At 47.4% G+C, this 25,650-nt stretch overlaps 1 protein-coding gene across 9 annotated transcripts; it reads right to left on the bottom strand.

Annotated features, from left to right (window-relative positions):
• Nucleotides 1-350: 350 nt before the first annotated feature.
• IFNLR1 (interferon lambda receptor 1) lies at nt 351-23,704 on the bottom strand. 9 transcript variants are annotated; one of them, XM_022551898.2, is made up of 7 exons: nt 23,592-23,703; nt 19,813-19,936; nt 11,581-11,765; nt 7,074-7,216; nt 5,181-5,340; nt 4,746-4,879; nt 351-3,753 (listed from the first exon to the last, which is right to left on the bottom strand). In XM_022551898.2, exons 1-7 carry the CDS (start codon nt 23,647-23,649, stop codon nt 3,013-3,015), a joined length of 1,545 nt encoding a protein of 514 aa, XP_022407606.2. In that variant the 5' UTR covers nt 23,650-23,703; the 3' UTR covers nt 351-3,012. The 9 variants fall into 9 exon arrangements, with proteins under 9 accessions (XP_022407606.2, XP_022407607.2, XP_089755179.1 ...); XM_022551899.2 differs by lacking the exon at nt 23,592-23,703 and adding an exon at nt 18,146-19,149 and having other exon boundaries at nt 19,813-19,917; XM_089899053.1 differs by lacking the exons at nt 11,581-11,765; nt 19,813-19,936 and adding an exon at nt 9,408-9,559 and having other exon boundaries at nt 23,592-23,673.
• Between the last annotated feature and the right edge of the window lie 1,946 nt (nt 23,705-25,650).

Genomic DNA, 25,650 nt, shown 5'->3' with positions numbered 1-25,650 from the left:
TCTCTACACAGGACTGATGGGAGTTGGTGGATAAGCCTCCCAGCTCCTGTCCCTGGCAGGGGAACAAATCTGGAGGGTCCAACACTGAACTCCCAAAGCTCCCTAGGAGGACTGAACCCTAGTTGCCCAGAGCCATGACCTGTTTGATTATGCATCTGGACTGGCTGCCTCCCCTCCCTCTCTTCCCACTCCCCTATTGATGCTTTCTGGAATCACTGCACTGCTTTATACCCCACAATCCTCGCCTCTGGGTCTGCTGCTGGGCACCCAACCCAAGACCCTGTAGTCTTAACGGCGAGAAGAGTGGTGAGGAAACTTTGAGAAATGAGAGCACACGCTTTTCCATTCAATTTTGCCCTTTTCTCTAAAAATAGAGCTCTTTATTTAAAACAGTTTAGGGTAGGCCCCAACAAACATTAGGAAATTATCTAAATATGACATAAACATAAAATAAAATTAGAAATAACTACAAATATCTTAGAACAATATATAATCTCCTCACTACCCTAAAGAATGGGAATGTTGCTTTCACGCAGGCATCACCCGCTCTGCCCCTGACATCTTTCATGCGTGGCCCTGGAGTTTCCACTATGCAGTTCCTGCCTGCTGGGGACATGAAAGGGCTTTGTAAACAGTTCAGTGCTGGGCACACCTGACAAATGATAATATTGAATAGCGTGCTCTTTCCTAAAGCTGCCCAGTTTTTTGTTTATGACTTAATGACCATAAAGGAGCTGGAGTTTAGAATTAATAGAAAGCTCAGCGTCTGTCAGAAATTAAACTTTAAAAAAATGCTTCAAAAACACACAAGTTTTCAGAACAGAGATAAAGGGGTTCCTTCACACAATCCTAAGACAATAGTGAGGATAGCTTTTAGTTATTTGGAATTTACTTCCACGAAGCAGCTCGGCTGGTTCCAGAAAGGACACTGGGCTTGGTCTGGGTATTCTCCTAGGAACTGGCCGTGAGCCACAGCCTTCCCCAGCTCCATGGTTCCAGTTTGTTCTTCCTCTTCTGTGCTCAATCATGGATGTAGACAAGCCTCATTGCAGGGAAACCCCTGCAGAAATGCATGTATGTGTGCGAGTCCCAGCAGTGGTGAAGGCCTCCTGCCAGCCTCGTGCCCCTTGGAAACCCTTGCCGAGACCTCAGTACTGTTTACATGGCCAAGGGGACGGGGGTTGGCCCAGCTGGCCAGAGACCGACAATGTCACCCTCAGAGACGTACACAGTAAGTCAACATTTTAGCTTCCTTGTTTGAAACAAAAGACAGGTGTTCAATTTAAAAAGGGGTTTGCTAACGTTTTCTTTAGCAGTTGAAACTCCTAAGCACAATCTTACGTGGAGGGCCACTGGAGAAAATCAGGGCCCAGGGAGGCTGCTCTGGTTGCACTGCAGGGATCCTACAGCCCACGGCTCCCCCTGAGATTGAGACGCCTCCTGTGAAGCCCAAGGCCTTTTGGGAACACAGTGTGAGAACCCCTGGACCAGATGCCCTCGAGCTGCTTTTCCAGATCTTCCATTAATGTTCTACCTTTGCGTTGGCTTCAAAACAACACAGCCAAAAACAAAAAACAAAAAAAAACACAACAACACAGCCCTGCGGATAAAATGCTTATGAAGACGCTTTTGACACAAATGGAGGAACTTAAGTCCTGGCAGGTGAAATGGCAGAGCCAAGGATTGTTCTGATTCCTGTGGTCCCTGCAGGGCCACAAAACTGACAAAACCTTAGTCTAACGGGTGAAGACTCAGCTCTGCTCATCCATATACTGGTGGGTGTAGGTTAATAAAGCGGTTGTTTGAGAACATCCATCACTACCCTCAGGTAAGGACAGTCACCTGTTTCCAGAAGACAGTGGTTTCTCAAAACTGGAAGAGGAAATGGGACGTCTTTACAACCACAATGGTCACCTAAAGGGTCTGAAGTGCTAAGTTGGGGATCACGGGCCCAGGGGTCCAACTCCCTGCTGGGTTGCTACCCCACCACCAATTAATCAGACCCCCTAGAAGGTGGGCCATTTGGTATTTTCTTTGCTGGGAAAAGGGAGAGGGACCCTTGGATGGGCTCCAGCTTCTGAGAACTGTTTCCTGACCAGGAGGCAGGGGTCAGCAAGGGCAGGAGGCAGGAGAAAGACTAAAGGTGGGAACTCCAGTCACTCTGAGTTTAGGGTCACAGGTGGGAGATGCCCAGCGGTCCCCTCAGAGCCTGGGTGGATGGAGAATCCTACCAGCCAGCACGTGGTGAGTGCCAATGGTGTGGCAGGCATCACACGTCTCTGTCGGAACCCTCACCGTGCCCCAGGTGGTAGCTGTAGAAAGGAGACTCGGGTACAGAGAAGGAAGGTATCTCCCCTAAGGCCACACAACTGGGAAATGGCAGAGCTGGGATTTGGACCCAGGCCTCTTTGATAATGGAAACTGTGCAATGCCTGACTCAGAGACTGGGATTTGAAGGACCATGCCTTTCCTCTTCCTCTCCAACACCCTCAGCCAACTGGATTTTTCTTCACTGGGGCCCACCCTAGGGGACTCATAAATCAGGATGCCGAGCCTCGGGGAGGAGGGAGCCCAGCGGGTGCTGGAGAGAGGCGTTGAGTCCTGCTACACTTGGTGTGCCTCCAGATTTCTTCCCTCCCCAAATCCAGATGGGCCCTTGTGCTGTCAGCCTTCAATGTCCCCTGTGACCTGACCTCGCCTGTTTCATGTTGTGCAGGGATGATTTTTCCAACTGACCTGTCACCCCAGGGACAGTGGGGTGGTCTGACACCCAATCAACCTCTGACCTCCGCCCATCCCTGTCTCCACCCCTCTTGGCTCTCGGCCCAAAGCTCGCAGGTCATAGGACGGGGTGGCTTCTGACTGCTCAACCTGGCGGACACCTCTAGCCGGGTTCCCTGAGGTGCCGTAAGAACCCGCGGCTGCCCCAGCGATGATGCTCCCAGGATTTCAAGTCTCGGTGGCATGCTGGGTCCCCAGAAAGCTCAGTAGCACCAGACTGGGAGGGACAGCTCACCTGGCCAAGTAGTGCCCCAGTGTCCTACCTCTGACCTCGATCCTCTGGAGGCTCTTAGCCCCGCAGCTGCCGTCACTGCTGTCCTCACCTTCTGATTCCCCCCCACCCTCTTCTTCTTCCTCGGGGCTGCTGTCCCAGCAGAAGGTCAGTGTCTGAAGAGAAACTGGGGGCTCCCTGGGAATCAGCCCTGGTGACGGTAAGCCCCAGCTGACCCAGGAGGACGGGTTGTCTTCTGGGGGCTCTTCCAGGGAACTCGAGTCCTCGGAGAATTCGGGTGGTGGGAGAGGCTTCTGGAGCTCCTTCCCACCCGGTCCTCGGCCTGGCCTCTTCTTGGCCAAGTAGCCAGATGATCCAGCCTCGTCCCAGGGGGAGGAGCCCGCAGTGCTGGCCCAGCTTCCGTCTGAAGAATCGCAAGCAGAGGAGCCTTCGACCCGGACCAGAGGAGTCCAAGGCCCTCCTGCCTCAGCATGCCCCGGGCTCTGGTGTTCCTGCCCCAGGAAGGGGGGTGGTTCAGTGTAGGGCTGGAAGCTGGCACCATCGTCCGTGCTCTCCTCGTCACCCTTCTCCTCCTCATCACTGTCCTCTGATCCTGCCTGGACGGCGGCTGGGGCCCTGACTCCAGGGGTCAGCCTGACCCTTCTGGTCCGTTCCTTTTGGGGAGAGAGGATCAAGACACGCAGGCACTCTGGGCCACTGGGTTGAAAGGTTGCCCCGGGGTGTCTGTGTCCAGAGAGGTCCTGATTGGGGGAAGGGGGAGAAGAACAGAAAATTCAGCCTTTCTGGAAGAGTGACTGTTCTAATTTGGGTTCCCCTGGAAATAGACTCGAGACAAGGATTCAAATGTAAGTGGTTTCTTTGGGAAGTGATCCCAGGAAGTGTCAGCAAGGCCTAGCAGCTCATAGCGGGGTGTTATCAGGCAAGTTACCCCGAGGGCAGCTGGAACTTAGCCCTGCCGGGGACACAGGCCTCACCATCGGGTGAGGCATGGAGGGGTGGTGGCGGTGTGAATTCTCTGGTACATGCAGCTGGTGATGTGCACGGGCAGAGTGGACACCAGAGGCCAGAGAAAGCCTCCAGGTTTCAGGTGCCAGCTGCAGGAGGTCGAGCTGGTAGCTTACCACATAATGGGAAGGCAGAGGGATAGGGCAAGGTACAGACCCATCTAACACAGAGGTTGTCCTTCAGTTAGTGGGAATTCCCTGCAGGTCCCATATCCAGGAACGTTGAAACACTCCCGTGTGGCAGGGACTCTCAGAATCCATCCTCAAAGCCCCCACCGGACCTGAGTGCCCACTGAGCCTCATCTACCACAGCCTCACTTTCCAGGCCTTCATCTGAACAAGTCTGACCTCTCCAGGCTTCCCCTGTCCCAGCTGGCCCCAGGTTCTAAGCAAGTGAGCTGGCAGACCGGTGGGGAAATTCCAGCGTCTGCCTGGGCAAGACTGACCCTCGGTTAGATTGTGAATGAAGTGCTGGGACCCTTTTAAGATGTCCCCTTTAGGTGCCACCCTCCCGCCTCCCCTCTGGGCATCTCTCCTGAAGCATATTTGCTATTTTAATTTGGTGCCAAAGGAATGAATTACTAATGGTGAAAATTTAGACAGGAAGATAGATGTTTCGCAGTCTGGGCCATCTTGATATTCTAGCTGAACTATCTCTAAGTCTAGCTCCACTTCCTTGCTCTTCGACAACCCTCCCTCTCTGTCGCACACCCCCAGATTTGCCATACCAGGGCCTGTGGCATCTTTGCCTGATGAAACCAGGGGTTCCCCCTGAAGCTCTTCCAGATCACAGGCCCCGTGGCAACGACCAACAGCATTGGCAGCAGAAGGGGTAGCAGTACCAGGAGTGCCCAGTTGGATCCTAGGAAGAAAAACATAATAACAACTAGAGAAGCAGGGGCTCCTGTCTATCAACGGCATCTGTGCTGGGGCCTTCACGTACATTATCCTATTTAATCCTCATCAGAGTAAACCCATCCTACAGGTGTGGAAAGCAAGGTTCAGAGAGGTTATGTAAGCTGCCCAAAGATAAAGTGAGTGCGGTGGAGCTGGGATTTTAATCGAGGTGAGTCTGTCTCTAGACTTGTGCTCTTAACCACCATATTATGAAGATCCTAACGCCCAGGGGAAAAGTCCCCACTTCTGTACCACTTTGCACACACCTGGGGCCTCCAGGAAGAAGCAGGTGGGCTCAGAGAACTTGCTGTATTTAGGGGAGCCAAAGGTGTATATAGTTCTGGCGCTGAGGCAGTGGTGTCCACTGGTGTCTGGTTGGAGAGAAATCTGGACTGGCTGGCCATGGGGAGTGGCTGGAAAACTGGCCTGTTTGGAGAGAGAAGCAGAGGCGGGTGGACCTGCTGGGGGGCACTGGCTCCATGCAGCCAGGACAGGGTGGGGTTGGCAGGACACAGCTGTGACTCCTACACCTTTTCTTGCATTAAGGCTTAAGCCTCAGGGAGCACGTCCCAACACTCTCTGGTTTCTCTTCCATGGAGTTTCGAGGTAGAGATGGTCTGGGTTCAAAAGCAGCCCTGCCACTCAGGGTCACTCCCATGCACACCCCACCAGGGCCCACAGGCCCTCACTTTCAGGGACAGATGCCTTAGGCTTCCTGCCCTCAGGGTGTGTCAATCGATTAGGGCGGGGGCGGTGGTCACTCAGCCATTACAGACACAGAAAACTCTAGGGCTGCCTGTCTAACACAGTAGCCACTGGCCACAGGTGGCACTTGAGCATTTGAAGTGTGGCTGGTACCAACCGAGATGTGCTCTAAGTGTAAAATACACACTGGCTTTCACGAAAAAAGAACATAAAACATCTCAGTAATTTTTATATTAACTACATGTTGAGAAGATAACATTCTATTGGATGAAATAAAACCTACTATGAAAATAAATTCACTTGTTTCTTTTTACTTAATTTAATGTGGAACACTTAAATGACACGATGTGGCTTGCATTATGTTTCTACTGGACAGTGCTGGTTGAGAATATCTGTGAGGTTCTTGAAGGTGAGGACCACATCGGATGAAGATCTACCAATGTATCTCTGGGATCCAGAGTGTGCAGGAGGTTAGCAGTGTGAGCGCTGGTTCAGTAAAAGACAGAATGGACAAGAATGGGGGTCCGTAGACTACAGCCCCATCTTTTTATTTTTTATTTATTTATTTTTTTTGTGGTACGTGGGCGTCTCACCGCCGCGACCTCTCCCGTCACAGAGCACAGGCTCCGGACGCGCAGGCTCAGCAGCCACGGCTCACGGGCCCAGCCACTCCACGGCATGTGGGATCTTCCCGGACCGGGGCACGAACTCGTGTCCCCTGCATCGGCAGGCGGACTCCCAACCACTGCGCCACCGGGGAAACCCCCATCTTTTGTTTTAAATAGAGTTTTCCTGGAACACAGCTATGCCTGTTCATGTACCTATTTACTTATGGCTCCTTTTGTGTTACAGATGGAGTTGAATAGATGTGACAGACGATAAGGCCTGCAAAGCCAAAAGTATTTACTATCTGGCCAATTACAGAAAAAGTTTGCCAACCCCTGCCATAAATAAATATATACAGACATTCGCACACGCATACACAGAAACAAGTCTGAAATTGGATATACACCACATAGTTATTTGCGATCATCTCTGTGTACTTTTGGTTTTCTTCCTAGAATTTATCTGTATTTTCTAGGTTTTTTTTTCTAATGAATCTGGTGGCTTAACAAGTAGGCTAAGTAGGTTCTTGGAGCCTGTCATACTTCAGTCAGATTAAAAAAAAAAAAGGTTTCATAATTTAAAAAAAATTAGGTAGAAAACTGCTGTTTATTACCTGTAATGTGCAGGGGAAGGATGTCCTGAACTTGGCCTCTTAGGGGGAGGGGGGCAGAGGTGGGCCACAGGCCACTCACACTGTGCAGAGTCAAGGGGTGACTGCCAGGAGTGAGGGGTATGCAGGGAAGGCTTCCTGGAGGAGGCTTTCAGGGCTTGGAGGGTGAAGAGCACTGGGGTTTGGTGGGAGAATGAGGAAGGGGACCCAGCCTGGGGGCATGAAAGGGGTTTCTCACCTCATTCCCGGTCCCCTCCTTCCAGAAATACACCTCATAGCTCAGATCTGGTTGGGGCATGCAGTGGGGCAGCTGGTATGTGGCATTGACACTCAGGATCTCGTCTGTCCGGGTGAATACCAGGATAGGTGGGGCTGGCTCCACTGGCAGAAACAGAACAGGACCCATCAGGACCTTCTGGGGGTCACAGGGCATCCATCCCCCAGCCTCCAGGCAGGCCTGTTCCTCACCCAGCCCAGAGACAGTTAACCTTCCTTTACTCATGTCATCCCTTCCACTTGGGTGCCCTTCACATGTCACTGGTCTGTCAGCATCCTGTTCATTTGTATTAGTTTTTGCTGCTGCCATAACATATTACCATGAGCTTAGTGGCTTAAATCAACACAGATTTATTATCTCTCAGTTCTGTAGGTCAGAGTCTGGGTGGGCTTGATGGGGTCCTCAACTCTGGGTGGAAATCAAGATGTCAGCTGGCCTGGGCTCTTATCTGGAATTTTGGGGGAGAATTCACTTCCATGCTCATTCATGCTGTCAGCAGAATTCAGTTCCTTGTGGTTGTGAGGCTGAGGTTTATTTCTATGCTGTTGTTAGCTGGGACCCTCTCTCAGCTCCTGAGGGCACCTGCATTTTTTTTTTTTTTTTAAATTTTGGCCACGCTGCACAGCATGTGGGATCTTAGTTCCCTGACCAGGGATTGAACCCAAACCCCCTGCAGTTGAAGCACGGAGTCTTTATTGGACTGCCAGGGAAGTCCTGGCACCTGCATTTCTAATCACGTTGGCCCTTCATCTTCAAAGCAGAAACACCATGTTGAATCCTTCTCACACCTCAACTCTCTCTGATTTTCCCTTCTTCTACACCTCTTCTGCCTCCAGCTGGAGAAAGTTCTCTGCTTTTAAGGGTTCATGGGATTAGATTGAGCCCATTTGGATAATCCAAGATAATCTCACTACTTTAACACCCATAAACTTAATTAAAATCCCTTTTGCCATGTAATAGTAACATCTAACATATTCAGAAGTTCAGGGATTAGAGCATGAATATCTTTGGGGGAGTCATTCTGTCTATCATGGTCCTCCCCCTGACTCCTTGAAAATCATGTCCCTCTCCAGTGCAACATACATTCTCCCCAACCCAAGGTACCCCAGGGTCTCATCCCCTTAAAGCATCAACTCAAGTTCTAAAATCTCATCATCTAAAGTATCTAAATCAGGTTCAGGTGAGACTTTGGGTACAATCCATTCAGTACAACTCCTGGGACACAATTCCTGTCTATTTGTGGACCAGTGAAAATAAAGTACAAGTTATCTGCTCCCGATATAAGGTGGTGGGATAGGCGCTGGATAATAGTTATAGACATTTTGGTTCAAACAGGGAGAAATAGGAGGTAAAAAGGAGTCACTGGGCTGAAGCAGTTTTGAAATCCAGCTACACAAACTGTACTAGGTTTTAAGGCTTGGGAACTACTTCTCCTTGGCTTTCAGCACTGCTCTCTGGGCTCTTGGTTCCACCCTCTGAATCATCCTTCCTTTTCATGAAAGGTAGCAGGTATTTGCAGCTAAGTAGTTTTACCAGTCTGCTTCCTTCCAGTAGAAATTGGGGGACCAGTAGCCTTCTTTCTTTTCTTGTCCTCTCTGTCCCTTTCCGTTCAAGCTGGCAGTGTTTCTGCTGATATAAAATTCTCAAGAATTTTATGGGTCTCCTGTGGATGTCATGGGGACCCACTCCATTAGACAGAAGTCAGTTCCACAAATCTTTTTGAGATAAGCCCTTCTCTATTTTTGGCTTTAGCGGAGCTGGCTGAGGGATAACACTTCAGCTTTCTAGAGGCCCTTTGATTTGACTGAGGGGAGCTGAACTGTGTGTCATACCCTTAAATCTTTTCAAAGAGCCTTTTTCTTGACTAAACACTTTGATTTTTCTGAGGTTTTAGTAAATGATTGCACAACCACACACTTTGCTGTTTCTCTATGTTACACTCTTGGAAGCAATTTCTTAACTTTAGTATCTTTTGCCATCTGTATAGGTTAAGAATTTCCCAAATCTTCAAGTCCTGGTCCGTTTTTGTTTATGCTCTTTCCTCAATTTCTCTCTCTCCTCCTTGCATTTTGCTATGATTACCAAGAATAAACCAGGTCATGCCTTCAACACATTTATCAAATCTCCTTGATAAATGTCCAGATTCATCATTTACAAGTTCTGCTTTCCACATACCGACAGGACACAATTTTGCTAATCTTTTTGCCAGTATATAAGAGGCATTCCCCCTTCCTGAAATTTTCAATAACATATTCCTCGCTTCCTTCTGTGAGGCAGTGCTTTTAGTATCCATACTTCTACTAACAGTCTGTTCGTGATGATTTAAGAATTCTTGAAGGAGATTTAGATTTTCTCTATGATGCTCCTCGCTTGCTTCTGAGCTCTCACTGGCAGAGTCTTTAATGTCCATTTCTAATGACAGTCTGTTCAAGGTCATCTAGGTTTGACTGATGGTTTGAAGATGGTGGGGGCAGTGAGTTGAAATAAAGTGACAAGAGAAAATTAATACACCATTTTTCAAGATCCAGCTGAAATGCCACTTTTTCCATGCAGCCCTCCCTGAGTACCAGCCAGCAGGAGCTCTGGCCACACTGGTCATCCCTGTCCTGTGTTTGTGCTCAGGGAAAATGTGTGGCTTCCACAAGGTGCCACTACTTATGTGTTCAGGAAATATCCACGGGACACTGATATGTATTAAGCCCTGGGCAGGGAGCTGAGGGGAGTGGGGAGATGAGGCCTCCATAAATCTTGACCTCAAGGAGTTGGAAGAAATTAGGGGGAAATGAAATGAACTACCAAATTAGGGGGAAATGAAATAAACTACCAAAACTCAAGAGAGAAAGTGACCAGGGTCACCACAGCTGAGGGCAGAAATAGGAGGGAAGGGTCACTCAAGCTTGAGGTGTGCTGCAGGAGAATCAGAATATTATTCAGGAAGGAAGAGGCAAAAAAAAAAATAGCCTCCTTTCTGCATCTTTCCCTCTATTGTTCTAATTCTTATTCCTATTCATCCAGCCTCTGCAGTGGTTCATCCATCATTCTTCTAGCCAGACAGCCTTTCTGCCTGCCTTCCCATCTTTCTTTTCCTTTCTATCCATCCATCCATCCTTCCCAACTATGCTTCTTTTCTTTCCCATCCACGCATCCTTCTCAACCATCCTTCCTTCTTCCTAAGCATCCTGTCTTCCTTTCTTTCCAATTGACATTTCTTCCTTCCTATCCACCCTGTCTTCCTGTTCATTTATACTTTCTTCCTTCCTTGTATCTAGCCAATCAGCCTACTTTTCTACTCCTCCATCCTTCCTATCCATCCATTCTTTTCTTCCCATACATCTTTCCTTCCTGTTTTTCCTTTCTCCTTTGCCTCTCCTTCCCTTTTACCCTTCCTTCCCTTCCCAGGCAGCCAGCCTTCCTTCTGTACTCTCTACCCACTGATCCATCTGTCTGCCTTTCGTTCCTATCCTCCACTTCTCCATCCATACTGGCTCCTTCATGGTAAGCATTTGCCCATCCATCTAGCCTCCTCCTTCCCACTCATCCGTCACTTCTTCCCCATCCTCTCCACACTTCTTTTCTTCTTACCCATCCATCCTTTTCCTCCCTTCGTCCATCCAACCAGCCAGCTTCCTCCCATCCAAATCATCTCTTCTTCCTTCTCTGCCATTTTCTCCTGCCATCCTTCATTAAATCCCTTCCTCATCCCCCTTCAAGCCCTATTTTGTCCTCAAACATTTTGAGAAGCCTGGGTGGTAAGTTACAGATCTCAGCTCCATGAGGCTATTGTCTGAGTATTTATCCTCCCCTCCTTACTCCTGACCTGATCGAGCACCTTGTCCCAGATCAGAAAGAACCATTTCACATCCCGTGTCCATCACTTACTAGCTGGCAAGTTCCTTAACTTCTGTGAGTCTTGCTTTATTTATTTTTAAAAAGTGGGGTGATGAGAATGAACCCCACAGGTCTGTAATGAGGATTAGAAATAAAATACATTGGGGGAAAAAGCACTCGCCTCACTCAGTGTTAACACTGGTGATTTATGAAGGCTGTAAACATGGGGAATGTTTTCCTCTCTATTTTCATCTCCTTTCCCCCCCCTAAATTTCTACCGTGTACAGAAATTACTATTGCAACCAGAATGTTTAAAAATCGTTTCTTAAAGAGAGAGACTGAACATTAAAAAAGTAGGAATAAATATATAAAGTGCCTTGTGTAGTTCATGACCAAGGTTGTGCTCAAAAGAAGATCATGAACCTCATTAGTAGGAGGTACAAACTGAATTGCTGGGGCTGGTGAACTCCCCTAACTCCCTGCCACGAAGTCAGGCTACTTGGACATGGGCCAGGGCCCGTGGCAGGTGGCCCCAGAGAGCTGCCCACTGCTTTGGGGAAGGGGGAAACAGATGGCCAGGATAGCAGTGCCTCTGAGTCAGGCTCCTGAGCAGACGGCCTCCCACAGGTCCTTCACTTACCTTCAAAAAAGTAATCCATGGACTTGGACTCCACCCAGGGTGACCTTGCTCTGGGAGAAACCGCTCGCACACGCCCCTTGAACTTATTGCACAGGTCTTGTTTCTCCAGGCACATCAGAGAGCACTGTAGCTCTTTGGTTCCTGCGCACTTTTTTACTCTCCGCCACTGTTTGGGGGTTGCAGAGCTGAGGGAGGTGACAGGAGGGTGTGGGTCATGGATTCAGCCTCTTGGGGGTGAGAAAACTTAGAGAACATGTGATCACTCGTCCCTCCATCCCACCTGATCATCCATCCATCCATCTGTCCAGCCAGCCAGCCATCGGCTGAGACAGAATGACAAGAGTCCAGTCAAGAGCTTGGGCTCTGGAATGATAGACAACGGGGGGAACCCTGGCTCTGCCCCTCACTAGCTCTGGGACCTTAACGCAGGTCACTGTCCCTAAGCCTCAGTGTCCCCATCTGTCATGGCTCCCCCACAGGGTCGTCGTGCTAGTAACCATTTTCCCCACGTTTATTCATTCGGGCATTTATGGACCCCCTGCCGTGTACCAGGCCCGGTGCCAGGCGCTATGTGGATGTCAGAGTGGAACACACAGGTCCATGACTACGACCTCCTGAGAACACCGAGGTCCAAAGGAGGGACCTGCGTACTGGGCATTATTCTTGGGCAATCGGCAATTCATGACAGATAGGTCCTGCCCTCAGGAACTTACACTCTGGAGGGAGGGGATGAGAGACCATCACATCAACAAGATAAATCCAGGAGCTGGTAAATGCAGTGGGCATAGGGTAGTGCGGGGGTGACTGCTCTCTGAAGGCGGCTCAGGAAAGGCCAGGAAGACAGTGCTGAAGCTGAGGCCGGGATGCTGAGAAGGGAGCCAAGAGAAGGCCTGGGGGAAGGAAACGCAAAAGCAAAAGCCTTGCAATGGGAAGGGACTTGATCTGTCCAGACAAAAACAAGGCCAGGGTGGCCAAAGCCCAGTGGACAAGGCCGGGAGAGGGTGGACAGACTGGACGTGAGGGTGGAGGGGGGTGGGCAGAGCAGGCAGGGTCTTGCCATCTTGGCAAGGGGTTCGGATTTTATTCCAAGTGTCAGAGGAAGCTATCAGAAGGTTCTGAAGAGAGGAACTGAGGTCATCTAATTATGTTTTTAAAATATCACCCTGATAAACTAGCTAGGAGGCTGCAGCAGTGGTCCAAGAGAGCATGGTGGGTGAGATGGCAAGAAAAGGTTGGATGTAGGATGCATTTTGGAGGTAAAGCTGATGAGACTTGCTCATGGATTTGATGTGGAATGTGAGGGAAAGGAGAATTGAGGACTCTTCCTGGGTTTGGAGACTGAGCAACAGGTGACCAGAAAAGGCTGAGATACAGGTAGGCAAAGAGAACAGATCTGGGGGAAGAATTCCCCTGTTTTGTTTTTTGGTGAAGTTATACTAGGTAAACATCAACGAAAAAAGGAACTGGTGTAGGCATATTAATATGAGACAAAATAGAAACTTCAAAGTCCAAAGCGTTAGTAAAGGTGAAAAGAACCACTACACAGTAGTGAACGATTCCACTTACCAGGAAGATATACAAATTCTAACTTATATGTGCCTATTAAATAGCTTCAAACTATATTCAGCAAAAATATATAAAACTACAGGAAGAAAAAGAAAATCCACAATTACAATGGGAAAATTTTAATATATCTCACTCAGTAATCAACAGCTGAATAAAGAAAAATTATTAGTACATATGTTAAAAAAATGAACAACATAATTATCAAAGTTCGTCTAATGAACATATACAGAACAAACAAGAAACTGGTTGAGCCACATACGAACCCTAAACAAAATATTATCAAAAATATTAACAAAAATAAAGCAACTCTCAAATTTCAAAGAATAGGTATCTCTCAAACTATTTCAAACTATTTGAGGTATCTCTCAAACTATCTCTCAAACTATTTCTCTCAAACTATTTCCTCTCAAACTATAATCCAGTTAAAAATCATTAACAAAAAGAGAACTAAAGGAAGTTTGAATATTTTAAAATGTTTTAAAATGACTCATGGATCAAATATTTGCAAATGATGCAACCAACAAGGGATTAATTTCCAAAATATACAAACAGCTTATACAACTCAATCAAAAAGACAAACGACACAATCAAAAATGGGCAGAAGACCAAAATAGACATTTCTCCAGAGAAGACATACAGATGGTCAACAGGCACATGAAAAGACGCTCAACATCTCTAATTATCGAGAGATGCAAATCAAAACTACAACAAGGTATCATCTCACACCAGTCAGAATGGCCATCATCAAAAAGTCTACAAATAATAAATGCTGGAGAGGGTGTGGAGAAAAGGGGACCCTCCTATACTGTTGGTAGGAATGTAAATTGGTGCAGCCACTATGGAGAACAGTATGGAGGTTCCTTAAAAAACTAAAAATAGAGTTCCATATGATCCAGTAATCCCACCCCTGGGCATATATCTGAAAAAGACCAAAACTCTAATTTGAAAAGATACATGCACCCCAGTGTTCATAGCAGCACTACTGACAATAGCCAAGACATGGAAGCAACCTAATGTCCATCAACAGATGAATGGATAAAGAAGATGTGGTATGTATGTATGTATGTGTGTGTATACGTATATACGGGAATACTACTCAGCCATAAAAAAGAATGAAATAATGTCATCTGCAGCAACATGGATGGACCTAGAGATGATCATACTAAGTGAAGTAAGTCAGACAAAGACAAATATCATATGATATCATTTATATGTGGAATCTTAAAAAAATGATACAAACTTATTTACAAAACAGAAATAGACTCACAGGCACAGAAAATAAATTTATGGTTACCAAAGGGGAAAGGGGACTGGGGAGGGATAAATTAGGAGTCTAGGATTAATATATACATACTACCATATACAAAATAGATAAACAGTAAGGTCCTACTGTATAGCATAGAGAACTATATTCAATATCTTGCAATAACCTATAATGGAAAAGAATCTGAAAAGGAATATATATATATATGTATATATAACTGAACCACTGTGCTGTACACTTGAAACTAACACATCATTGTAAATCAACTATACTTCAAACAAAAAGACAGGAGACTCAAAAATCACACATTGGAAAATAAAATAAAATGACTCATGGATCAAAGAAAGAATTATGATGGAAGTTAGTAAATCTCTAAAACTGAATGATCAAAAATATAACACAAATAAAAATTTATGAGATGTAGTTAAGCATATAGCTTTAAATATTTATAACAGAAAATAAGGAAGGATAGAAATTAATAAGCTAAGCGATCAACTGAATGAGTCAGAAAACGCATGCTAAAAACATATCTATGAACAGATTGAAACTGTAAACTACTGCTTCAAAATGGATTATAAAAGACATTTTAAAATGATATAAGACATGGAAGAACAACACAAAACAGAATCAGAGAAACTCAGAAAGGAGATAACAGAACACAGGAGTCAGATAAGAAACAGTAACAACCACATTTCATAAACGAAGAATAAATTAGAAGAACAATAAGAGCAAATTAATACAGCAGATAATGCCTTAAAAGAAACAGAAAGTGAAAAGAGAGAAAGTTTCAAAAAATAAAAGAGAACTGGGGGCTTCCCTGGTGGCACAGTGGTTGAGAGTCCGCCTGCCGATGCAGGGGACATGGGTTCGTGCCCCGGTCCAGGAAGATCCCACATGCCGTGGAGCGGCTAGGCCCGTGAGCCATGGCCGCTGAGCCTGCGCATCCGGAGCCTGTGCTCTGCAATGGGAGAGGCCACAACAGTGAGAGGCCCACATACTGCAAATAAATAAATAAATAAAAATAAAAGAGAACTGAAATGTAAATGCTAAAGTTTGAAAACTTCTAGAAGAAAGCACAGAAGAGGATCTTCATGATCTTGAGTCAAGCAAACATTTCTTAGGACACCGGGAGGAAAGAAACCTGATGTGTTAGTCTGCCAGGGCTGCGGTGACAAAATGCCAGGCTTGGGAGCTTAAACCACAGAAATGTCTCTCTCACAGTTCTGGAGGCTGGAAGTCCAAGATCAAGGTGTGTGCAGGTTTGCTGTCTCCTGAGACCTCTCTCAGGAGATGGTTACCTTCTCTCTGTGTCCTCACCTGGCCTTTTCTCTGTGTGTGAGCAGCCCTGCTGTCCCTCTTCTCATAAAGGCACTAGTTCTATTGGATTAGGGCCTCACCCTTAGGACCACATTTAATCTTAATTACCTCTTTAAAGGCCCCATCTCCAAATACAGTCACATGGGTGTTAGGGCTTTAACATATGAGTGACTAAGGGGGGGAACACAATTCAGTCCATAACAGGGAATTATGAATTAAGCCGCTATGAAAGTTCGTATACAAGTCTTTGTTTGGACATATGTTTTCATGTCTCATGGATAAAGATCTAGGAGTAGAATCTGGGAAACTCGGTAACTGAATGTGTAACTTTACAAGAAACCGTCAAGCTGTTTTCCAAAGTGATTGTACCACTGTATTTCCCATCAACAATATACAGTCAGTGTCCACAGGGGGTTGGTTCTAGGCCCCCTGGGAGACACAGAAACCTGTGGATGTTAAGGTCCCTTATATAAAATGGTCTCGTATGTGCATATAATGTATGCACATCCTCCCATGTACTTTAAATCATCTCTAGATTAATACAATGTAAATGATATGTAAATACAATGCAAATGCTATGTAAATAGCTGCCAGTGTATGGCAAATTCAAGTTTAGCTTTTGGCACTTTACGGATTTATTTTTCTTTCTGGATCTTTTTTTTTTTTTTTTTTTTGCAGTACGCGGGCCTCTCACTGTTGTGGCCTCTCCCGTTGCGGAGCACAGGCTCCGGACGCGCAGGCCCAGCGGCCATGGCTCACGGGCCCAGCTGCTCTGCGGCACGTGGGATCTTCCCGGACCGGGGCACGAACCTGTGTCCCCTGCATCGGCAGGCGGACTCTCAACCACTGCGCCACCAGGGAAGCCCCTGGATTTTTTTAAAAAATATTTTTGATCCATGGTTGGTTGAATCTGTGGCTGCAAAACCCCGGAATATGGAGGGCCATCTCCATGAGAGTTACTCCACATGTTTGTCTATGCTTAGTATCTTCAGACCTTTTAACTTTAACCATTCTAGTGAGTGTGAAGTAGTATTTCCTTGTAGCTTTAATTTGTACTTTCCTAATGACTAATGATGTTGAACATCTTTTCATGTGCTTATTGGCCATTTATATATCTTCTTTTGTGAAGTGACTATTCAAATATTTGGGGGGTGATTTGTCTTCTTATTTTTGAGATGTAGGAGTTCTTTATTTTGGATATAAGTTCTTTGTCAGTGTTTATACTATGAATATATTTTTCTCAGTGGCTGGCTTTTTCATTTTCTTTGGGCTTTTTTTTTTCTTTTAAAGAACAAAATTTTAAATTTGGTGAAATCCAGCTTATCAGCATTATTGACTAAATTGTGCACACACATCCCCCACCCAATTCATATGTTGAAGCCCTAACACCCATGTGACTGTATTTGGAGATGCAGCCTTTAAAGAGGTAATTAAGATTAAATGTGGTCCTAAGGGTGAGGCCCTTATCCAATAGGACTAGTGCCTTTATGAGAAGAAGAAGGGACACCAGGGCTGTTCTCCCACAGAGAAAAGGCCAGGTGAGGACACAGAAGATGACCATCTCCTGAGAGAGGCCTCAGGAGAGAGCAAACCTACTGACACCTTGATCTTGGACTTCCAGCCTTCAGAACTGTGAGAGAAAAACTTCTCTTGTTTAAGCCCCCAGTCTGTGATATTTTGTTATGGCAGCCCTAGTAAATGAACACAGATTTTGGTACCATAAGTGAGGTGCTAATGTAACCAATATCTAAAATTGTGTTAGTAGCTTTGCAGCTGGGTAACAGAGGCTGAAAGAGTTTTGAGGTTCATGTGAGAAAAAGCCTAAATTGCCTTGAAAAGACTGTTCATCAGGATATAGATGTTAAAGGTGATTCTGGGGTCATCCCAGTTGGAAAGGAGGAATGTCTTACTGGAAACTGGAAGAAAATTGATCCTTGTTATAAAGTGGCAAAGAACTTGACTGAATTACGTCCTAGTGTTTTATGGAAAATCAGAAGTGGAAAGTGATGAACTTGGACACTTAGCTGAGGAGATTTCTAAGCAAAGTGTTGAAGATGTGACCTGGTTTCTCCTTACTGCTTATAGTAAAATGAGAGAGGAGAGAGAGAGATAGAAGGAATTGTTAAGCAAAAAGGAACCAGAAATTGAAGATTTGGAAAATTCTCAGCCTATGCATATTGCAAAAAATGAGAAAGCGTGTTCCGGAGAGAACACCAAGGTTGTGGCTGGAAAATCATTTGATAAGGAGATCGTGGGTGCAACTCACGGATTTAAGCAGCCACCTCAGTAGAAGCCAGGGATAGAGATGGGATTATTACGTGTATCACCCTAATTCTGTTCACTGAAAATATCTCAGAGCAATAGTTCAGTAGTGATCAGACAGCTACACAGACTGTGTTCTTTAAAACCATTTCTTACCAAATGGAGACGTGGCTGATTTCAGGTTTTAGGTCAGGAATTGTGCAAATGAGTCTGGAACATCTTTTCGCAACAGATAGCAATAAAGATATCATGAATTACTAGGGTCAGATTCAAAGGACTCAGGAGCCACCTGAAGAGACATTCATGGACTAAAGATGAGACCATTCAAGCTTCAATGAGTAGAATAAATTGCGATGAATTGAAACCATCACATATGTTTAACTACTTGAGTTCGTAATGATAATAAAAAAACAAGTCAATCACCTTTGGGACATGATAGGGAACCAGTTCGTTATCTTGAAAACTGGTAAATTAAAGGAAAACAATTCAAGCATTTATTCTGTCTTGCCTACATGAATAGTACCACTGAATATCAAACACTACATGAGAGGAAGCATCTCTTTATAAAATTAATTCCAGCTAATAAATGAAAAAATACCATTAGAATATCATGGTTTTGGAATCCTCGCAGGTGTTTCAAAAGCGTAAAAGGAAAGGAAAATATCATACAGGTCCAGACGTTAGGCTTTCAATTCTTTCATCAATTTATCCCACCTCCGCTATGCCCAGCTGTGTGGCTTTGAGCAAAATACACTCTCAGTACTTCAGTTACCTCCACTGTAGAGCAGAGTCACTGAATCCTTCCTCGTAGGGCGGTGTGAGATTAAATACATTTCATGTATGGACACAGTGCAGACACAGAGCAAACACACAGGCCATGTTAGGTATTGGTATTTTCTGCCTCCTGATACAGTTCTATACCATTCTTTCTTTTTAAAGCTCTCTCACAGTCTGTCCTTTCCCAAGCCAGGCCCCCATCACTCACATCTGGATGCTACAGATGGAGGGACTGTAATAGAACAGGAAGAGCACAAGCTTTGGGGTCAGACAGACTTGGGTTTTTCTTCTGGTTCCATCACTGGCTTCCTTGGGCAGGTCACAGCACCTGAGTTGTTTCCTCGCCTCTAGAACAGGGGAAACGCAGGGTCTGCCTGGTGATACTGGGAGGAAGAAGGGAAATGCTCATGCAAGGCTCCTAGCACTCAGCCTGGCACAGGGTGGGTCCTGAGTACGTGGCAGTTCCTTCTCCTTTCTGCTTCCTCCTTCTCACCAATTCTAGATTAATCCTCCTGAGTGTCTGCTTTCATTAGCTTACTCTCTTACTAAAGAACTTCAGATGATTTCCATCTATGTGCAAAGATGGCAAAAAGCTTTCATTTGCAAACTCCTCTGCCTCAGCAGTGGCTGCCTGGGCTGCCAAGTTGAGAAGGACTCCAAGGCTCCGTGCAGGCTCCGTGGGGAAAAGGGTAATCATCTAGCGATGCCTAACACGGCTCTGCAAGAGATACACCTGCCTCCCTTATCTGCTGGAATGCCAAGCACCTCATCCAGGCCCTCAAGAATTCCCTCACTGGGTCCTCACAGCTCCATCCAAGCTCTGCTCTGACTTTTCTCAAAGACCAGCCCCCACCCCCGGCAGGTCTTTCACCTGGGCGCTGTTCTCCATTAAGCATCATCCCCACCTCCAGAGCTTTATCAAACGCCCTCCCCCAATACCTGCTGCAGACCGTCACCCGTGGACACAGAGAACCAAGCCCCTCCAGCCCCTGCCCGCCTCCTCGGTCTCCCCCTATCATCCCACCAGCCCGGAGGCGCCCCTCCACCTTTGATAGGCCACAAAATAGGTCATGTTCTGGGGGTTGCCAGGTCCTGGGAGCCACGTCAGGTACACACTGAAGTCCCAGGAGAGCAGCGTCACGTTCTGGGGAGGGGCCAGAAGGGGCCTCCCTGTGGTGGAGAAAGAGGCCATGAAGTCTGGAGCCATTCCGAGCAGTGCGGGCGGGCAGTCGGGTGCTCACCGAGTTTAAGAACCAGGAGTTATCTGGGGTGGCTTAAGTATAGGGGATGTGATGTAGGCTGGGAACCTGGGGTGTGGGATTCCAGTCACAGCCATGCCACCGACTGGCTGTACTGCAGCCCCTTCCCCTCCTTAGACCTCAGCAGCCCATCTGTGACGTGATGGGAAGCCCACCCTGGCACCTGAGGGTTCCGGCAAAACAGCGCAGCACAGGACCATCTAATAGATTCCTGGACTCCAGGAGGGAACGGCCCTGAGGGTCTCAAGGATCAGAGGCTCTGTCTTGTTCTCAGCCATGTCCCCAGAACCTGCCCGCAATGGTCCCTGGCACATAGTAGGTGCACAATAAAAATCTGTTGAGTGAATGAATGAATACTGTGATGACTTGGATTATTCCTAAGGTCTCCTAACTGGTCTCCCTGCTTCCAACCTTGTGCCCACAATCCATTCTCCATATAGCAGCAAGGGTTAAAATGAAAGTCACATCACGTCACTCTTTTGTTTTAAACCTCCAGTGGCTTCTGTTTCATTCAAGGTAAAATCCAAAGTCTTTACAATCACCCACAAGACCCTACCCTATCCAACCCATGACTCCCCTTGCTGGCTCCTCTCCAGCCATTCTGGCCCTTTCCTGTTCCTAGAGCATGCCGGGCACACTCCCACCTCTAGGCCTTTTCACGAGCTGTTCCCTCCGCCTAGACTGTTCTCCCCACGGCTGTCCATCTGGCTCACTCCTCTGCTTCCTTCCCATCTTTACTCAGATGTCATTGTCTCAGTGATTCTTTCCCTGACCACCTCTCACTGGCCCCTACTTCCCTCCTTGGCACCTCCTCCCTGCTAACCCTCATCTTCTGAAATATGCATCTGATCACACAGCTGCCCAGTTTCTGCCCTTCCCTTGTCCTCAGAATAAAGTCTATGCTCCTTATCAGGATACGTGAAGCCCTGCCCAGCTTGGCCTGGCTGGGCCATCTCGTTGACCTCTTCCTGACAGCTCACCTATATACGTCACCAGGCTGCAGCCAGTCTTCCTTCTCGCCCTTCTCAAACCACCTCATTCTTCTGTGTGTCTTTGAACCCAGGTGTCTTTGACAGCGTGGTATTCACCATCGAATCTTTTAAAGACTTGATTCAAACGTCACTTCCTGACATCTTTCAGAAGCGGTGGTGGTGCCGTGGATGATAATAGCAGCTAATGTGCGCTGTGCCCTAACTATGTGCCAGGCACCACGCAAAGCACGTTACCTGCACGTCCTCCTTCAATCCGCCCCACATCCCTAGGAGGTAGGTACTAGTTAGGATCATCACATTACAGATGAGGAAACTGAGGCCCCCTCAGCTAATAAGTTGTAGAAACAGAATTCAAATCCAGGCCTAGCCACCCCCAAAGTCTGAGTTTTTTGGGGTTTTTTTTAACATCTTTATTGGAGTATAATTGCTTTACAATAGTGTGTTAGTTTCTGCTTTATAACAAAGTGAATCAGCTCTACATATACCTATATCCCCATATCTCCTCCCTCTTGCGTCTCCCTCCCACCCCCTAGGTGGACACAAAGCACCGAGCTCATCTCCCTGTGCTGTGCGGCTGCTTCCCACCAGCTATCTATTTTACATTTGGTAGTGTATATATTCCATGCCACTCTCTCACTTTGTCCCAGCTTACCCTTCCCCCTCCCCATGTCCTCAAGTCCATTCTCTACGTCTGCAAAGTCTGAGTTCTTGATCACACTTCCTCCCCTGGGTTCTCATGGGGCCTGTTCAGCCTTATTCTTCCAACATCTATGGATCATTATTGGTCAAAGACATCTATTGATCACTGCGTGCCAGAGGGTTCAGAGAGGACTACAGCTCCACTCCTGCCCTTTAGGAGCTCATGGTCCCATGGAGAAGGCAGTGCCTTGAAGTGTCACATGGGTCATGATGGAAATCCATACAGGTTATAGAACGGCCTCAGGGAGGGAGGGCCCTTTCTGCTGGTGGCGCTCAGCTCAGCTCCACACCCCTGGCCTTTCAGACCACCCCACCCCGTGTCCTCTAGCTGGAACTGCGTCACCAGGGTGCCAATGCTGACATTGCCCCAGCTTCTGGACTTCCTAGCAGGTGGCTGGCATGAGGCCAAAATCCGTCTACAATCGTCTTATTTGAGGACAGGCCTCAATTCTGAGCTTGGCCACAGTGGAGAAATAGCAGCTAGAGTAGTTACCTCCTAATGAACCTTCGAAGGGCGCTGGGCATCGGTGTGAAACTTTATACACAAAACCTCATTCAATCCTCAGGACAAACCACCCTGTGGGGTAGGTGTCATTCCCTTCCACAGAAGGCACTAGGCTCGGATACAGATGGTGAGTAATTTGCCTGAGACTACACAGCCAGTACGTGTGCGGGCCAGGATTAGAACGTGGATCCCGCTGCGCTTCACCCTAAACCTTCACACCATAGTTTGTGTCGTGTACACTAAATATTCCTCGGGTGTAAGGATAGCTAGGTCTAGACAGCAAAACTACTGAGTTTGGTGGTGAAAAAGGGGTACAGAGGACCCCCTCCTCTTCTCCCTGCACAGGGACACTGTCCCTCATCGGCTGCGGTAACACTGCTGCAAAGGCTCCAGGGGCTGGAGCATCCCTGAGCTGACCGGCGTGGGTGGACCGCCCTGTGCCAGCCGCCCATCCCACGGCCAGAGCTGGCCATGCTCACTGCAGCTTGTCTTCTCTGTTCTGTGTGTCTCACCAATGCCTTCCTTCTTGGGTAATTCCCCTTAATTGCTCTGAGCCTCAGTTTCCCCCTCTGAAAAGGGAGGAAATAATACCTATCTTCTAGGACAGTTGGGTTGTGATGCTAAACTAGAATAATGTGGTGCCCAAGAAGTTGCTCAGACAAATGCTGGCTTTTAACCTTAGTATTAGATGATGTCCAAGGGCCCTTCTAGCTCTTAGATTATTAGTCTAAGACTAGGGACATATCCTGGGGGCATTTTTGTGTCCTTCTCCCTGGATTGGTTGGGGTTTGGTGGTTGGTTCCTATCCCAAGGTATTTTGTACCCTGCCACCTTATTTACCAGTGAGAGCTCAGAAAAAAAGGTGGCTTGTTAGAATGACAGCACAGCACGGGCTAAGCTGGCACTCCTTCCCCTCAGGCCTGGGTGGAACTTCTGACACCCCGAGTCGGGAGGAAGGGGAGGGCACCCCTGGCGACAGCAGGGCACTTCTGCTTAATTTCCCCTACTAGTCAGGGTCTGTGATATTAATGCAGCGGATAGGGCTTTTGGGAAACCTTAAAAACCACTTTATAAACACATGCAGCTGACTTTTGAACGGCCACTATCTTATTTTCTGTTCGTCTGAGGCTGAACTGGCATTAGGAAGCCGGATCAGTTCCTTCCCGGAAGGGAATTTCAAAGACCCGGGTCTGTTTAGTCCTCGGAAAAAGAAAACTGGTGCTGGGTGGGCTCTGCTAATTCGCACGGGTTGCGGCGCACAGACTGATGCCCAAGGCACTCCCTCCCCGGAGCTCTGGGTCGGAAGGTGGGTGCGGACCGGATGGGGCACCCCGCGGCCCCACGCCCACCCCGCGGCCCCGTGCCCTTACCTGAAGTGGACTGCAGCAGGCACAGGAGCAACGAGGCCCACCGCGGGGCCCCGGTCATGCCGGTCTTCTGTGGCCCAGGGTGGGACCAGGTCCCTCCTCCAGGCCCACCCAAGGCAGGTGACGCGACTGACAGCCAATGGGAGGCCGGGCCGCGGGCCCGCCCCTTCGGGGCCAGGACTGGGAAGCTCCCGGGGCTTCCCTTGCGGCCGCCGGGCTCAAACCCTCTGGTAGCTCCCAGGGCATCTACTTCATTTTGTTCTGCCCGATCCCGGGGGTGGGAGGTGAGGGGGTATCAGTAAATCCGTGTATGGAGCGAGGGGAGAAGAGGAAAACTTTATTATTAATAATCACAGTTAGGAATTCCAATACGAGACTTTTAACAGGACAGACGAGTTCAGGGCCAGTTTAAGAACGTAGTCTCAGGCACCATTGGCTGTATCCGAGAACGTTCTAAGTGCCAGGTTCTAAGCCAAGCACTTTCCCATATTATCTACTTTAACCCCCGCGAGAATCTGGTGGGTCTGTCGTGTTATTCTCTACATCCTTCACGCAGGGAGTGACAACCTCCAGAGCTTCACGGACTTGCTCCTGGGAAAGCTGGTCCCTCTGGTGCCAAAGCCTGTGGTGTGTTTGTTACCAGTCGCCTGAACAGTAATCGCTTTCAAATAGTGGAACCAGCCGCCCCACAGAATAGTCTACAGCCATTAAAAACGATGTTGCCAAGGCATATGTAGTGACTCAGGGATGTTTATAATAAGTACACTTAGCAGCAGAAAAGCAAGTGCCGAGATATGGGCCCATTAAAGAAATGTGTGCCTATAGGTATGGACAGTTTTGGAAGGGTATACATCAATATGTCAGTGGTTGTTCTCTCTCAGGGATGAGGGTATTTTAAAAAGGGTTTCTTCTTTTTGTTCATGTTTAATTTCTAAATTTAAGTAAGTAATCCTAAACTACATTAGTCAAGTTAGTTTCTAATTAATATGTCTTGCTTTTCCAATAAGAAAAGTCACTTTATTCTAAAAAGCATCATAGCTCTTCTTTATTAAATATGTTCTTTTCTGCTCTTCCACAACTCTCAAAGGAGGTATTGCTTCCTCTTTTCAGATGAGGAAACTGACATTCGGAGACCCCAGAGAGCTCATGCAGCTGCTGGATTCTGGATTCAGACCCAGGCCCATCTGACTCCATGGCCACACTGCCTCTGGGTAACTGCTCTGTTCATTCTCTGGGTCTCAGTGACGGGCCTGGTGACCGTTGGTCAGTTGTGACCCAGCCCGGCTATTAATATCTTTTTTAACAGATGAAACTCTGAGAGGTAACATTGCTTGCTCAAGGTCACACAGCTAATTAGTGACAGGGCTGGGATTTGGACCTCAGTCTGGCTGTCCTCAAAGCCTGTGGGTATAAAACTTCTGCTACTCAGCCTTCTGATGGTTAAGGGCAGACAAAAATAAAATGTCCCAGTCTTGATCACTTCCTGATTTGCAAAGATCATAGCATTAAACTCTCACCAGTGCTGCAGTGCTAGCTTCCTCTTTGGTGGAAGCAGTGGTGCTGGTAAATGTTTAATGCCTGGGTCTTGTGGGGCAGGGGGAGGCCCTGCTGGGTAGCATTTGCCAGTTTCTGTGGTATAGATATCTCCACCAAGGTCAATTTCAATTTGAGGCCCTAAACACAAAGTTGGGAAGAAGTGCACACAATGGGCTCTCCTGAGTCTACAGGAGCCTGCTTCAACACACACAGAGTGGAAGAACCAGACCTGAGCTCTTCCATGTTTAGAACAAACCACATCCCAAGCCCTAAGTGGCACATGGGGCTCGTATTGAAGTCTCTGGTCCATAGCGTGAGACTCATAATCTCTTACGTGGCAGTCAAAGGTTTTTACAACGGGGCCTCCACCTACCTTTTGAACCTCCCTCCAGTTCTCTGTGCTGCACCCACACAGAGAGTCCTCCTGGAGTCTCTCTCTGTCTCACTCTCGTTCTTTCTCTCTCTCTCTCTCTCATCTTTCAAACACTGTTTCCGGGATTCCCTTCCCAGGCTTATCTTTTCCCGA

Source organism: Delphinapterus leucas, chromosome 1 (assembly GCF_059928025.1).
Source record: "Delphinapterus leucas isolate spDelLeu-1000000601 "Yukka" chromosome 1, BTC_Dleu_Yukka2, whole genome shotgun sequence".
Classification (NCBI taxonomy): Eukaryota; Metazoa; Chordata; class Mammalia; order Artiodactyla; family Monodontidae; genus Delphinapterus; species Delphinapterus leucas.
The sequence above is the reverse complement of the archived record's forward strand: the minus strand, read 5'-3'. Positions and strand labels throughout refer to the sequence as shown.